Source organism: Halichoeres trimaculatus, unplaced genomic scaffold (assembly GCF_033239565.1).
Source record: "Halichoeres trimaculatus isolate MK-OKI-2021-1 unplaced genomic scaffold, fHalTri1.1 fHalTri1_scaffold_2, whole genome shotgun sequence".
In the NCBI taxonomy this organism is placed as follows: Eukaryota; Metazoa; Chordata; class Actinopteri; order Labriformes; family Labridae; genus Halichoeres; species Halichoeres trimaculatus.
In genome coordinates, this window is record NW_027437180.1 from 38,410,391 (window position 1) to 38,425,075 (window position 14,685).

Here is a 14,685-nt window from a genome sequence, read left to right on the forward strand (position 1 = left end):
TTTTAAAACACATGGTTTATTTTCTGTATTTGAGCATTAAGTCATATCTTGTGACACTATTTTAAAGTAAGTAGGTTGAAGAAGCTAAAAATGTATAAATGAAATAAAGAAAACGATGTATTTTGTCCCTCCGCTCTCCCCGTCCTTACTCTTGAATAGCGCGGAAGTAAACAGAGTTCAGAGTCCAAACGGACCTGTGGACTGAGGTGGACTGTGGAGGACTCTCTGCGGCTCTCAGATTAAATCTCAGGTGTTTCAGGTGGACACATGCACAGGTTAAAGGTCATCTCGGGCCACCTGGCCCCCCGCGGCTCCTCTGAACCAAGGCGGGACCTGTGGAGGTCTGAGTGCGGGGCAGCGGGGAGCAGCGGCCCGGAGGACGTGGTGGTGGTCCACGGCCGGAGGACCGCGATCGGGAAGGCGAAGAGAGGAGCGTTTAAGGTGAGAGGGGTCCCCGCGTTTACCTGCCAGGTGTGAGAAGACGTCAAGTGACAAAAATATAAACTATAACAGCGAATAAAAACAGAATTTGATGGTTTGAAAAGGACTGAAAGCTCCAAAAAATAACATAAGACCTCACAGCCCGCGGTGAAGCTGATAGTTACTGCAGGTTTCAGGTTTAATGTCAGCACCATGTTCAAACAAAAAGTCAAGAAAACACCAAAACAAACTGTGACGTCATAAAGCAGCTGGATGAGCTTCTCTACCCACCAGGTCAAAGGTCAACAGGTGAGTCACGTGACCGGGTCTGAAAGGGACTCTCCTGAGAGGCTGAGTCCATCATTCAAAGATTCAGAGAGTCTGGAGACACCTCTGATCCAAGGGGACCAGGACCCAAAGCAGGACTGGAAGGACCAGGTCCTCACTGGAACAGTAAACCCTGAGTTTTGTCTTTCAGGACACCACGCCTGACGAGCTGCTGAGTGCGGTGATGACAGCGGTGATGGAGGACGTGGGTCTGTCTCCAAACAAGCTGGGAGACGTTTGTGTGGGTGAGAGGACGCTGTTTTTGTTTTTGTTCAGTGTCAGTTTGGACTAACTGTTTCTCTTTCTTTGTAAACTTTCTCTTTAACCCTCATGAAATCAAACCCTGAAATGCAGATTACACTGTGCAGTGACTGTGTTTATGTCTTATTTCATTTCATAAACTGTCCCAGTTTAAAAAGATTTGAGTTAAACCGCTTCGTTTAACTCTAATCTGGTTCATTTCATGTTGTTGTTTTGTGTTGAAGCCTCTGGTTTTGTCTCCAGGTAACGTCCTGCAGCCCGGGGCCGGGGCCCTGATGGCGCGCGTGGCTCACTTCCTCAGGTCTGATTGATCCTCACTAACTGATCCTCATTAACTGATATTAATTAATCAATCATGACAACCCTGTCTTCCTCACCGTCCCTCCTCTGATCAGCGGCTTCCCAGAGACGGTTCCTACCTACACGGTCAACCGGCAGTGCTCCTCTGGACTACAGGCTCTGTTCAACATCGCAGGTAAAGAGCTGAACGCTCTGAGAGAGGGCGGGGCTCTGTGGGTGTGTTCACAGTGAAACTGAGACTGATGGTCAAATATTAGCTTCATGAACGTGTCAGAGCTGTGTGTGTGTGTCTGTGACTTTAACGTGTGTGAGCAGGAGCCATCAGGAGCAGATCCATCGACCTGGGCCTCGCGTGTGGGTACGCTTTTCATCTTTATCCATCACTGAGACACACAGAAAAACACACTGCTCCTGCTTTGTTTTGACCTGAAATATGACGTGTGTGTGTGTGTGTGTGTGTGTGTGTGTGTCAGTGTGGAGAGCATGTCTCTGCGCTCGGTGGGTAAACCAGGAGACGTGAGCTCTCGGCTGATGGACAACGAGAAGGCCAGAGACTGCATCATCCCCATGGGGTGAGACTGAGCAGTGAGACACGCTCAGATTACAGATTATAATCCCAGAGTGACACAGCTGAACACTGAAACCTGACCCTGTAAGGAGACCTGGTCATGTGAAAAACCACAGAGTGTGTTTGTGTCCCCCGGTCTCTGCAGCATCACCTCGGAGAACGTGGCCGAGCGGTTCGGGGTCAGCAGAGAGAAGCAGGACGCCTTCGCCCTCAGCTCCCAGATGAAGTACGATCAGACCTGCTCTCAGTTTCTGTCCCTGAAGACTCCTGGTTCCAAACTGTCCCCCTGAGGGTAGACCACAGGGACCAGCTGAAGTGGTTTTAAAACGTCCCAGTCTGACTCAGAGCAGCACATGTTCACACCTGATCTGTACAGCTGGAGTTCTCATTACTGCTTTTTTTATTATATTCCCACTTCAAGAGTTCTCAGAGTTCTGATTCTGGTTTTAAATGACAGAATTCCTCAGAATCTCAGAATTCTAACTTTTATTTGTGAAATTCCAACATCAGTTTGAAATTCTAAATGTTTTTCTGCATAATTTTGTTTTTTAATCACAGAATTCCAACATCAGTCTCAGTATTCCTACTTCAATTTGGGAATTCCGATTTCTGTTATAGATCTGGTACAGAATTCCAGTTGTTCATTATCAATCAATCTTTATTTGTTTAGCGCCAAATCATGACAAACGTTATCTCAAGACACTTTACAAAAACATTTACAGGTCTAGACCCGTAAATGTTAATAAAATGTTATTAGCAGAAACCCAACATCAAGACAAGATAAGGAGTCTGATCTTATCTTAATCCACCATGAGTACAGGACTTTGCAGGATTTAGCAAGTTACAATGTTAAGGAAAAACTTCCCTTTAACAGGCAGAAACCTCGGACAGAACCAGACTCATGTTAGACAGACATCTGAGGAGACTGTGTTGGGGTTAGAGAGAGACAGATAGAGGAGAGAGAGTGGGAGAGAGAAGTATAGAGGGGGGGGGGGGGGGGCTAACAGAGAGAGAGGGATACACGCACACAGAAAGAGAGAGAGAGACAGACGCAGTCTGAAGTTTGTGGCGACAGTGAAGGTGAAACCAGCAGTCTATTCCCGGCAACAATCCAAAGCCGTAGCAGCTGGAGTCTGACAGGAGCACAGCAGCAGGCCGTCTTCTTCACCGATCCCCAGGAACCTATAAGACAAACTCAGATCCTCCCAGAGAGGTGTATGGTCAGTAACTATAACAGGACAGTAAGACTAGAAGTTAGACTGACAGAAAAAGAGGGAAACAGGAGCCCTGTGTGTCAGCTTCCCCCCAGCAGTCTAAACCTATAGCAGCATGACTAAGATCTGGTTCAGATCTGATCCAGCTCTAACTGTGAGCTTTATCAAAAAGGAAAGTTTTAACTCTCTTCTTAAAGGTTGAGACCGTGTCTGCTCCCCGGACCTCAACCGGTAAATTATTCCAAAGAAGAGGAGCCTGATAACTAAAGGCTCGACCTCCCACACTACTTTTAGAGACCCTAGGTACAACGAGCAGACCTGCATGCTGAGAACGCAAAGACCTAGACGGATTATACAGAACAATTAAGTCTTTAAGATACGATGGCCCGATGCCATTAAGTGCTTTGTAAGTCAGAAGAAGAATTTTAACTCTATCCTAGATTTTATAGGTAACCAGTGTAGAGACGCTAACACTGGAGAGATGTGCTCTCTCCTCCCAGTCCAAGTCAGTACCCGAGCGGCAGCGTTCTGAACCAGCTGAAGAGTCCTAATAGACTTATTAGGACAGCCGGATAACAGAGAGTTACAGTAGTCCAGCCTAGAAGAAACGAAAGCATGGACTAGTTTCTCAGCATCGCTCCGAGACAAGATGTGTCTAATTCTCTTGATATTATGAAGATGAAAAAATGCCGTCCTTGAAACCTGTTGGATGTGAGAGTTTTCCAACATCAGTCTCAGGATTCCAACTTTAATTCCGGAATTCCGACATCAATCATAGAATCACAACCTCAATTTTTAATATTCCAACTTTATCTTCAGAATTTTTAATTTTCTGAGTTTATTTTTATTTTATTTTTTTAACCGGACCAAACTTCTGTCTGATCAGGGTCCTGACCATAATCTGGAATCATTCCGACTGTTTCCTGACAGAGTTGTGAATCCTTGTTTAAAGAATTCTGGGATTAAAAATCAGAACCCCTGAATTTAATAATTTAATCTCTCTTTTTAAAAAGTCTGTTGTTTTGTCTGGCCCGTTTGGTCTCCTACATGTTGGGCTCAGGGGGTCTGGGTTGGGTCTCAGACCTGGTCTTGCGTGTGTCTGTTCAGCGTGTCTTCATATCCTCCACAGAGCGGCTCGGGCGCAGGCTGGCGGTCTGTTCGAGGAGGAGATCGTCCCCGTCACCGTGAAGTCCGTGGACGAGCAGGGGAAGGAGCAACAGGTGAGCGTCTCCAAAGACGAGGGGGTCAGGGCGGGGACCACCCTGGCAGGACTCAGCAAACTCAGACCGGCCTTCAAACCTGACGGGAGCACCACAGCAGGTCGGTCTCACACTGACACTGACACTGACACACACAGCTGATCACACACACTCACACACTTACGTTCTGTCTCAGGTAACGCGAGCCAGGTGAGTGACGGAGCAGCGGCTGTGCTGCTGGGTCGCAGGTCTGCCGTGGAGGCTCTGGGTCTGCCGGTCCTGGGGGTCCTGAGGGGCAGCGCGGTGGTCGGGGTTCCTCCTGATGTGATGGGGATCGGCCCAGCGTTCGCCATCCCTGCTGCTCTGGAACAGGCTGGTACGCCCCCCTGCTGGTTTTCCTCTGAGTCATCCTGAGAGTCCCTCTTTAAAACCAGTCTCCTTAAATCCTGGTTCCTCTGCACGCAGGTCTGACCGTGGCCGACGTCGACGTGTTTGAGATCAACGAGGCGTTTGCGAGCCAGGTGAGGTCAGGGGTCATGAGGAGCTGTGGGAAGTTGTTAGAGACCTCCTTTAGCGAGGAGCAGACCCCTGCTGTGACCCCCCTGAGACCTGTTTCTGTACCCAGGCGGTCTACTGTGTGGAGAAGCTTGGGATCCCCCTGGACAAGGTGAACCCGAACGGAGGAGCCATCGCCCTGGGTCACCCTCTGGGCTGCACCGGAGCCCGACAGGTGGTGACGCTGCTCAACGAGCTGCGACGCAGAGGCCGCAGGTAAGTCCTCGTCTCTAGATCCCTCCTGGTCTAGACCCAGCTCTGCTCACACCGGCTCTTTGAACGCAGGGCGTACGGGGTCGTCTCCATGTGCATCGGGACCGGGATGGGAGCTGCTGCCGTGTTCGAATACCCTGGACCATGAACCACCACCAAGGGCCCAAAACTGAGACTGTGATCACTGCCCCCCTTAGAGACCTCAGACTTATGATCCGTCAGTCCTCAGACTTCAGGAGAGACCGCCGCGCTGATGGTTACGATCTGACAGCGAATCAAACTCGAGAGAGGATCATGATTCAACCTTTGATTAACACAAAGCTCCAGTGCCTTGATCCAGAACCACCTGATCTAACCTTCTGTTCAAATTTCATGTTTCTAGATCCACCCTGAGAAAACCTCCAAAGTCCTTAAAAACAGCAAGGAAGTCCAGATCACTACGATTAAGACAAATCCTCTCAGGATCTCCAAAAAATAATGATTCTAAGATCTTGTGAAAGTTTCTTGATTTCCAGTTGTAGAAAAGTTCTGCGGATCTAGAAAAAGCTTTGACATCTCAAAATATTTCTCTAGATCATTAGAGTTTTTTAAGCCTCCTGAAAAAAATTCTCAGTCTTTTGAGGACCTGGGATCTTGGATTCTTACGATCTCGAGAAAGCTTCCCCTGATCTCAAAAATGTTACTCTGGACCTGGAAAAGCTTGTCAGGTTTCCAAGAGTTTTTCACAGCATCTTGAAAAGTGTCCTAAAGATCCAGAGTGGGCTCTCAAGAGAGTTTTTATTGGCTCTTTGGAGATCCTCAGGAACTTTCAAAAGCTTTGAGTAACTTTCTCAAGACCCTGTAAGATTTATCCATCGTTTTCTGAGAATCTAAAGAAAATTTCTCAAGACCCAGAGTAACTTTTCGAGACTCGGAGGAACTTCAACTTCCTTAATTTCTAAGGATGTCAAGAGAGGTTTTTTTTTCCAGAATCTAGAAAGCTCTAAGGATAAAGTTATAAATTGGAGATCCCAAGATCTTTTTTTAATTATCATTATTATTTATCTAGACACACTCAAAGATCCAGAGTAACTTCCTCAGAATCCTGAGAGAATTCCACGGTGTCTCAGAGCACTTCGAGAATATTTCCCAGGCCCCCTGGAAGGGTTTTTTGGAATCACAAAGTGTTCAGGATCTCAGAAAACTTTCTCAATCTCTTGTTTTTCAGAGGGTCTAAAGACAGGTTTTTCAGGACCTAGATAAAGTTTCTCTAGATTTGGTGTAACTTTCCTTAATCTCATTGTTGCTCAGGATCGTCAGGGTTTTTCAGGATGTTGAGAAAGTTCACATGGATCAAGACGGTGACTCAGAGACTGAAATGTCTTTAGGTTTAGAGAAAGTTTCACAGGCTCCAGAGTAAGTTGTGAGTATGTCGGATCTAGAAAAGGTTTCTCTGGAACATGAATCAGTTACTCAAGACCCCGATACATTTTGCAGAAATCCTCCAAAACCCATTAAAGACCTAGAGTGATTTTCTCCAGATCTAGAATGACTTACTTGTGGATTTTTTTTAATGTATCTCTAAGTTTCAGGATCTTGTGAAACTTCCTTGGTGTGATGGTTGCCCTGGATCCAGAAAAAGTTGCTCAGGATCTAGAGAATCATGCCTTTCTAACGGTGTTCACCAGGTTTAGAGGACTTTTCTGGACCTTTATGATTCACTGACGATAGTTTCATTAGTAAACTGAGTGAATCAGCAGATCTCGACGTCTTTGATTAAAAATATTCCAGATAGAGAAATGGAGGCTGTTGTGCAGAATTATGTTGGTATGATTTTTCTTTTATTGCTCATAATTAACTCATTAACTCTGAGTCTGTTTCACTAAATGATTTTAATTTTCTAAAAGTTAATTTTCTGTGTAGAAATAAAACATTTTAAATCTCGTCAGTTTCATTTTTCATTTTAATTTTTCAGCTGTCGTTTTTTTCTGTACAAACTCATAAAAAGAAACCAGAGTTCATCAGGAGGATCAGTTTTTAGTCCGTGGTTTGAGGAGGACTCGGAGTCCATCAGTCCGGCTCAGACTCGGACCTAAACCAGTTTCTGCTTCTTGCGGGCCTGGAACTGCTCCGTCTTGCTTTTGATGGACTTGACGAGCAGAGACAGACTCGGGTCCATCGTCCTCTTCGACGTGACTGTTGAAGCCTCCGAGTCGTTCTCCCGTTTCTTTCCTCCAGCTTCCTGTTTCCTGTCGCTCTGCTCTCTCTGGGCGCTGAGCTCGTCCTCCAGGTGGCGCTGCTTCTCCTCTCTGCGCCGCTGTTTCTCGCTCAGGATGCTCTGCGTGGCTTTGGTCTTCTTGTAGCTGGGGTGGGAGGGGTCCAGGTTGAAGAGGTGCGAGGTGAACATGGCCTGGAAACGAGGGTCTTTAACGTCCACCTGCACGCAGACGCAGAGGGGTGGGGTTAAATCAGAGACAGAGACACCTGACTGATGAACAGTACCTGCCGTGACATCATCAGACTCACCTGGAAGTCGTCGTCCTCTGGCTCCTCCCCCTTTTTCAGCAGCTTCTTCTTCTTCTTCTTCTTGCTCAGGTTCTGCTGCTCCACGATCTTATCGTAGTTAAAGTGTTTGTGCTCGGCCTCGTCGCCCTCGTCCTCCATCAGCAGAGCCATCTCAGCCTGCACACACACACACACACACACACAGGTGAGATGCTGACATAAGGTGTGTATTCACAGACTTGTGCAGCTGCTCGTTGACCTCTGACCTTTTGTTTCTCCAGCTCCTCTTCCTCCTCTGCTGTGCGCTCCTCTTCCTTCTCTTTCTTCTTCTTCTGTTTCTTCTTCACGTCTGCTGACACGACACGACAACAAACTTTCACATTCAAGAGATGAACCAGAGAACAGAGAAGCTGAACAGAGAAGCTGAACAGAGAAGCTGAACAGAGGAGCGTACGGTGGCCCACTCCTGCTAATGTGATAAAAAAGGATTCTCTGACACATCACTACAGGAAACTTGATTCAAACCTAAAAACTGTAGTTTTTGGCCAGATCTCGCTCCAAAAAAAGGTTTTTAACCTCAACAGGACCAACCTCGTTAAATAAGTAAGATATATCTAAATAAAAACAGGATGTAAAAATGATGTTAAGACTTAAAAATCTCAAAACTTAATCAACTAAGACAACTTTTGACTGAAGAAAGAAAATTAGAAGTTAAATGAGAAACAATGAAAAAAAACGTTAATTTTTTTTTTCGAAGAATCTCTCTTTGTTTTGGGGGCCTTTTTCAGGATCCAGAGAAAACTTTTCTAGATCTTGAAAATCTTTATCAGGGTCAGAATGTGACCCACAACTTTCTAAGGCTCCACAGAAAAAGGTTTTCAGAATATCCAGAAAATTTAAAGGATCAGGAATTCTAAGGATCTAGAAGACCTTTAGAGAGCTCATCTTCTCAAAAAAAATAAAAAATAAAAAAAAATAATAAAAGGTTTTCAGGATTGTGAAAAAATACCTCTGGCACTAAAAAAAACAAAACAAAAATTTAAAAATGCTCTAAACCTAGAGAAAATATTTTCAAGATCTCAGTGGAGAGGTTTTTTTTTGCTTTCTTAAAATCCTGAAAAGTTTTCAAAGTCCCGTGAAATCTACTGAGAGCTTTCCAGGATCTTGAAAGTGTTTTTAAAGACATAGTGTGATTGACACTGAGTCCTGAGAGACCTCTGTGTTTTTTTTTGGGGGGGGGGGGGGGGGGGGGGGGGTCTTGAGAAAGTCTCTCAGGAATCTCGAGGGAGGGCTCCAGGATCGTGAAAATGTTTTAGATATTCAGATACTAAGAGTTTTTTAATTTCCCATTAAACTTTCTAAAAATAAGGGCAAACTTTTTCAAAATACTGAGACACATCTTTTATTTTTGTTTTCCAAGAGTCTAGAGAAAGTTTTTCAGGATTCTCTACAGAGGTTTTTCCTATATCCATACATCATTGTAGATCCTCGGACACTAATTTTTTAATTTGTTTTTATTCAAACTTTATCAAAATCCAGAGACACTCCCTTGTAGTTTTTGAGAAAGTTTCTTGATTCCAGTGTTTTCCAAGAAATCAAGAAATTTGCTCACGATCTTGAGAAAGTTTGAGATGATGTAGAGCTTCACGTGTAACTCAACAAGTTTAAATAACTGTTATGATCTCACATGAGTGCTGTAGTTTTTTAAGGAGAGTTTTGAGGATCTAGAAAATGCTTCTTAGGCTACAAAGATGTTTTTTTGAACTTGAAGTTTTTCAGAATAATCTTCGAAAGTAAAAAAAATAGTTTATTTTAAAAAAAGAAAGTGAAAAAAAATGTTTTAGATAACTCCCTTGTTGTTTTCATGAGGAAGTTTTTCTGGATCATGGTGGGGTTTTTTTTCCCAGTTTCTCAGGATCGTAGAAAGGATTTTAGACACTCGCTCTGGATCTCCGGGAAATGTTCAGACTTAAATGATCTTTCACAAACACAACAATGAATTTGTAATCAACAAATGAATGAATTGTTGATTACCTGAAGCGGCGAGCTCCTCGGCGAAGAACGGATCGTTGAGGTCGACGTCTGGAGGAAGTTCGTCCTCGCTGAGCTCACTGTCGCCCTCTCCCTGTGAGGAGGAATCAGGCGTGGGTATGGTTGAAGCGACAGACAAGCGGAGAGCTCAGCTTTGGTGTGAAGATGACGATGTGACTCACCTGTTTCCTGTGACTCTTCTTCTGCTTCTTCTTCTCTTTCTTCTTCTCTAGAAACTCCTCCCACGGCGTCAGCTTCTCCTTCCCCTCCATCTTCTTCTTCACCAGCTGCTCCGTCGTCTCCCTCAGACCTGCACGCCAGAAATCAAACACGTTTATGACCACGCCATTTTTCCTGAGTCAGACACAGGAAAGAGTCATGGATGGATGTGGTTTTACGTCGTCTAAAGGTTTTTCTAACAGCAGACCCCCAGTGTGAGCTGGTACCTGGTACCCAGGTGATCTCCATCTCCATGTCTCTGTCTCTCTGCAGATCTTTGTTCTTCTCTTTGATTTCACCCAGCAGCTCTCTGTACTTTGAGATCTGATCCTCCATTTTCTTCTTTTTCTTCTTCTTCTTCTCCTCCTCTGCCTCCGGCTCCGTGACGGCTCCCTCCTCCAGGTTAGCGACTCTGCTCTCTGTCTCACCGGCTACTCCGTCGTCTCCCTTCTCCTGCTCTCTACACTCCACTCCCCCCTCCTCTTCCTCTTCCTCTTCGCTGGAGGAGGCCAGGTAGGCGTTGAAGTCCATGTTCAGGAGCTCGTCTTTGTTGAAGTTCCTGTTCAGGGCAGTGACTCGGTCGTGATCCGTCTCGTCCCACGTCAGCTGGACCTGGTGAGTCAAACAGAAACAGGTTAGAAACCAGAGGATCCAGAGTTTCAGGCCTTTCTCAGCTCTTCGTTGATGATCCACCTTGGACGTCGAGGCAGCTGATGAGGTGAACAGTTTGGGGGTGTACGCCGACACGTTCACCTCCGTGGCCATGTCTTTGGGCTCGTTGTCAAACTGAACGTCGTCAGGAATGAATCTGTGAATCAGAGGTTTGAGGCGGTTGTTCAGCTGGTTTCTGACGTTTGATTGGTTCCTCTGTCCCGTGTTTCTCCCTCTCACCTCAGGTCGATGACGGAGCAGCTGCTCTCGTACTCGTAGCCGTCACACTCCTCGTAGATCTTCGCCGCCGTGTTGACGGAGTCGCACTCCACCACAGCGTAATAATACTTCAGACGCTTGAACTGATAATCTCTCATCTTCTCTCTGTAGACCCTGAGACACGCACAGAGACACTCATTAATATAAAGAGATAGAAAATACACGATCTGCTCCTTTAAACCTCATCGTGTTCGCCTGGTGTGTTTACTTCTCCTCCTCCGTGTCGTTGTCCGAGTCATCGGGCAGAGCTCTCAGCTCCTGTGGTCCCTGCGTCTCCTCCGCCTTCAGCCGCTCCTTCCCAAACTCTGACGGGTACACCTGGACAACAAAACCCAGAATGCACCTGGTGTTTACCTCAATAGTTACACTCTGACCCCACCTGACCTCTGAGAGCGTCAGGGAACTCCTCTAAAAAACATCCAACGTACAGTTCCCGTCTAAACTTCCTCCAGCCAGAGATCTCTGACCCTGGATTTGGCCTCTTGAGCCATAAAAAGAACAAAATTTGGGCGTCACTTTAGAACAACATTCAAGAAGTCTCTGCCTTGGTTTCCCATCATTCAGGAACACTATGCTTTGGTGACGTTCTGGAACTCTCTGCCTCAGTGTCCCACTGTTCCAAGCGTTCGGGATATCTCAACATTCTGGAACTTCTACCTTGTTGTCCCAAGAAATTCTGAACTTTCTGTCTTGATGTTCTTAAAATTCCAGAACCCTCTGTCTTTACAGTCCCAGAGTTCCGGAAATCTTTGTCAGAATACTTTGTTTCGAGATCCCAACATTCTGGAACACTCTGGCTTGATGTCCTAGTAATTCAAGAAATCTCTCCCCTCATTCCCCCAAAATTCTGGAACGCTCTGCCTCGGTTTCCTGGCATTCCGGAAAGCTAAACATTCCAGAATACTTTGCTTTGGTGTCTCAACATTCTGGAAGTCTCTGCCTCAATGTTCTGAGAATTCTAGAATTCTCTTGATGTCCCAACATTCCAAGAGTTCCTGAAACCTCAACATTCCAAAACACTTTCCTTCAGGGTCCAACACTCTGGGACCCTCTGCCTCAATGTCCATCCCCATAAATTTGGAACTCTCTGCCTTAAAGTTCTAAGAATTCCAGAACTCTCTGCCTTGATGTTCCAAGAGTTCCGGAACTCTCTGCCTTGATGTTCCAAGAGTTCTGGAACTCTCTGCCTTGATGTTCCAAGAGTTCCGGAACTCTCTGCCTTGATGTTCTAAGAATCCCGGAACTCTCTGCCTTGATGTTCCAAGAGTTCCAGAACTCTCTGCCTTGACGTCCCAGTATTCCTGAACCCTGTATCTCTGGATGTTCAAACAGTGAGCTCTTTCTGTTTCTCACAGGAAACTCTCGTTGTGATCTGTTTTTTACTCAGAGGTTTTTAAAGTGTTCAGTCAGAGTTTTTTCCACCTCCAACTCCACTTTTTATTTTTGGATTCTGTTTTTCTTTGATCCAGATTTTTCCGTCTCTGCTTCGTTGTTGACGTCTTACCTTCACAGAGAGAACCGCTCCCCCGTTAGGAACGAAGGAGTTGAACAGAACCAGCAGGTCTTTGGCTTTCATGCGGTCCCAGTCCATGTTACAGACGGCCAGCCGGGCAGAGACCTGCACACACACACACACACACACACACACACACACACACACACACAGAAACGTGTTTTATAAAAGTGATAAAGTGAGTTGTCTTTGGTGCTTTGGGTTAAAGAGTTCTTCCTCCTCCTCCTCCTCCTCACCTCCTCGCTCTGCGGAGCGTCTTTGCACAGCTCTCCCCAGTCGTGTTCGATCTCCTCTTCCTCCTTCCTCAGGATGGCGTCCACATCATCTTCATCGTCTTCATCGGAGCTCGTCTCGATGTTCCCTACCCCTCTAGCGAGATCTGGACCGCTGTCACTGTCTGAGTCCAGACCGGACTCCTCTGAGTCTGAGCCACCCTCCTCTGCTTCATCATCATCATCTTCATCATCCTCACTGCCCTCTGTTACACTACCTCTTAAGTGGACTTCCTCGTCTTCTGCAGAGTGCTCCTCTTCCTCTTCATCTCCTGAAAGAATAAATCAAACCATCCTGTTCCAGTTTCCTCCATGTTCGGGGTAAAAACCCTCAGAGATCAGACGTGATTCTAGTTTATCTTTCAAACTGTCGCTCCACGTTAGAGATAAATCACTGACTCACCCTCTTCAACGACTCTGACTCCTCGCTCAGCCGGCTTCTCCTTCACGCTCTTCTTTTTCTTTCCCTCTGCTGCCTTCTTGCACTTCGCTCCCTCCTCCTCCTCGTCTGAGTCTTCGTCCTCTGAGTCGGACACTTTGTAGAAGCGCTTCAGGTCGTCGGTGGAGGTGTGGTTGATGGGGCGTCCTCTCTTGTCCACCGTGTACTTCACCTTGAAGCGCTGGTCGTGAAACATAGACTGGAAACGCTTGTCGATCTTGATCTTTCGTTCCCGTTCGGGCATTTCCCAGAACCTGGGGTCCTTCTGGACCCGGCGGAACCGCTCGTCCACATCCTGGTTCTTCTTGGAAGACATGACTGTGGATTCAAGGTGTCACCTGAGAAACAAATACGTGGTAAACTATACACTTCCATGTCTTTGACGTATTTTACAGTAAATTACTTTCACGCAGCGCTGCCTCTAGCACAGGTTGGTTCTCTGTGAGCGGTTCTCCAGGTCGTCCCAGTTTGCCTTGCGTCCTTCCTCTACATTGTTACCGTAACTCTGAGCAAATTAATTTTAAAACCACCCAGAAAAAAAGACTCCAATGCTGCTCCAAACCGTACAACACCTCAACTAAAATCAAAGACATGCTAAGCTGTTTGGTTCAGTTTTGGTAGAGCTTAAAATCATACCAATATCTGAGGCTTCTAAACTCCGCCTTCAAAACAAATGAGTGACGTCACAGACCACGCCAGGACTGAGAAGTCTCAACATAGCAGGAAAACTGTTGTGAATTCGCTTGTTGTTGCATGTCCTCGTTTAAAATAAAGAATTATCCAAATTCAAAGTGTTTTTAGGAAAGTCAGTAGACTTACCGCCTCTTGGATTATCGGAGTCCAGATCTGACATAGTATCTACTGCAAACAGCTTATTAATTTCCCCAAAACTTTTCCAGGATTATTGAGGGCGTTACTTTTGATCTCAATGACTTTCCAATTTTTTCATAGCCGTGTAAACCCTGTGTTTTCCTTTTCCTCTGAATGGCAGAAACCTGCGGTAAGAGCCGCTCATTAAACAAACATTATTAAATTAATTAACCATGTGTCAGCTGCCCAAGCAGATCAAAAGTCGTAAATGTTACATTTCTCTTGCCGTACTGTCACCCTGGTTTTTATAATGCGTTTTAAATATGTCACCGGGAGCTCAGGGTTAGTTTCTCACATGTAAACAAAGCGTCTGAGCAAACAGCGCGAACAGTAACGGCGGGAAAACCCGACACGAACAAAACCAACAATGAAACAAACACTCACCTTTTACATGAGGCAGGTAGGGACAAACAAAAACCGTTTTTAAACGATAATAGGCTCTATACTCCACCGACACCCCTCTGAGATCCTCACACACGTGTTTACCCAGAATGCACCTCTCCGCTGACCTCTCAGCGGTCCCGCCCAGCTTTCGTAAGGCAAGCAACGAGGGACAAAAAGTAAGAAAAACGCCAGGCTGGTGATTATTTCTCATATCCAAATTGTGAGAAAGCTTTAACCTTCTTAATAAAGTGAGGGAGGTTTGACTAAAATGAAAAAGAAAAAAATGTTGGGAGAAAAATAAGAAAGACAGAGTCATGACTTTTTGTCTCACGGTTTTGATTTACTCAGTGATATTTCTCACCAACAGCAGCAGAAGTCATTTATAATATCATGCATATAATTCAATTAACTTATTTTACTATTTATTCATTTATTTATTATATTTATTTATCTATTTGTTTGTTTGTTTGTAGTTTCCATCCATGG

General features: G+C 45.5%; 2 protein-coding genes across 2 annotated transcripts; one reads left to right on the plus strand and one right to left on the minus strand.

Moving 5' to 3' along the window:
- The first annotated feature begins 156 nt into the window (after positions 1-156).
- Positions 157-6,890, plus strand: acaa1 (acetyl-CoA acyltransferase 1). Its single transcript, XM_074696320.1, has 12 exons — positions 157-441; positions 899-992; positions 1,252-1,309; positions 1,404-1,483; positions 1,624-1,666; positions 1,782-1,880; positions 2,022-2,102; positions 4,220-4,410; positions 4,486-4,665; positions 4,755-4,810; positions 4,915-5,060; positions 5,130-6,890. The coding sequence occupies exons 1-12, from the start codon at positions 268-270 to the stop codon at positions 5,203-5,205; spliced, it is 1,278 nt and encodes a 425-aa protein (XP_074552421.1). The 5' UTR covers positions 157-267; the 3' UTR covers positions 5,206-6,890.
- An 83-nt stretch (positions 6,891-6,973) lies between these two features.
- esf1 (ESF1, nucleolar pre-rRNA processing protein, homolog (S. cerevisiae)) lies at positions 6,974-14,316 on the minus strand. Its single transcript, XM_074696127.1, has 13 exons — positions 14,200-14,316; positions 12,910-13,283; positions 12,471-12,778; positions 12,226-12,339; positions 10,930-11,039; positions 10,683-10,835; positions 10,485-10,599; positions 10,019-10,403; positions 9,755-9,882; positions 9,576-9,666; positions 7,808-7,890; positions 7,563-7,718; positions 6,974-7,473 (listed from the first exon to the last, which is right to left on the minus strand). The coding sequence occupies exons 2-13, from the start codon at positions 13,259-13,261 to the stop codon at positions 7,129-7,131; spliced, it is 2,340 nt and encodes a 779-aa protein (XP_074552228.1). The 5' UTR covers positions 13,262-13,283; positions 14,200-14,316; the 3' UTR covers positions 6,974-7,128.
- Between the last annotated feature and the right edge of the window lie 369 nt (positions 14,317-14,685).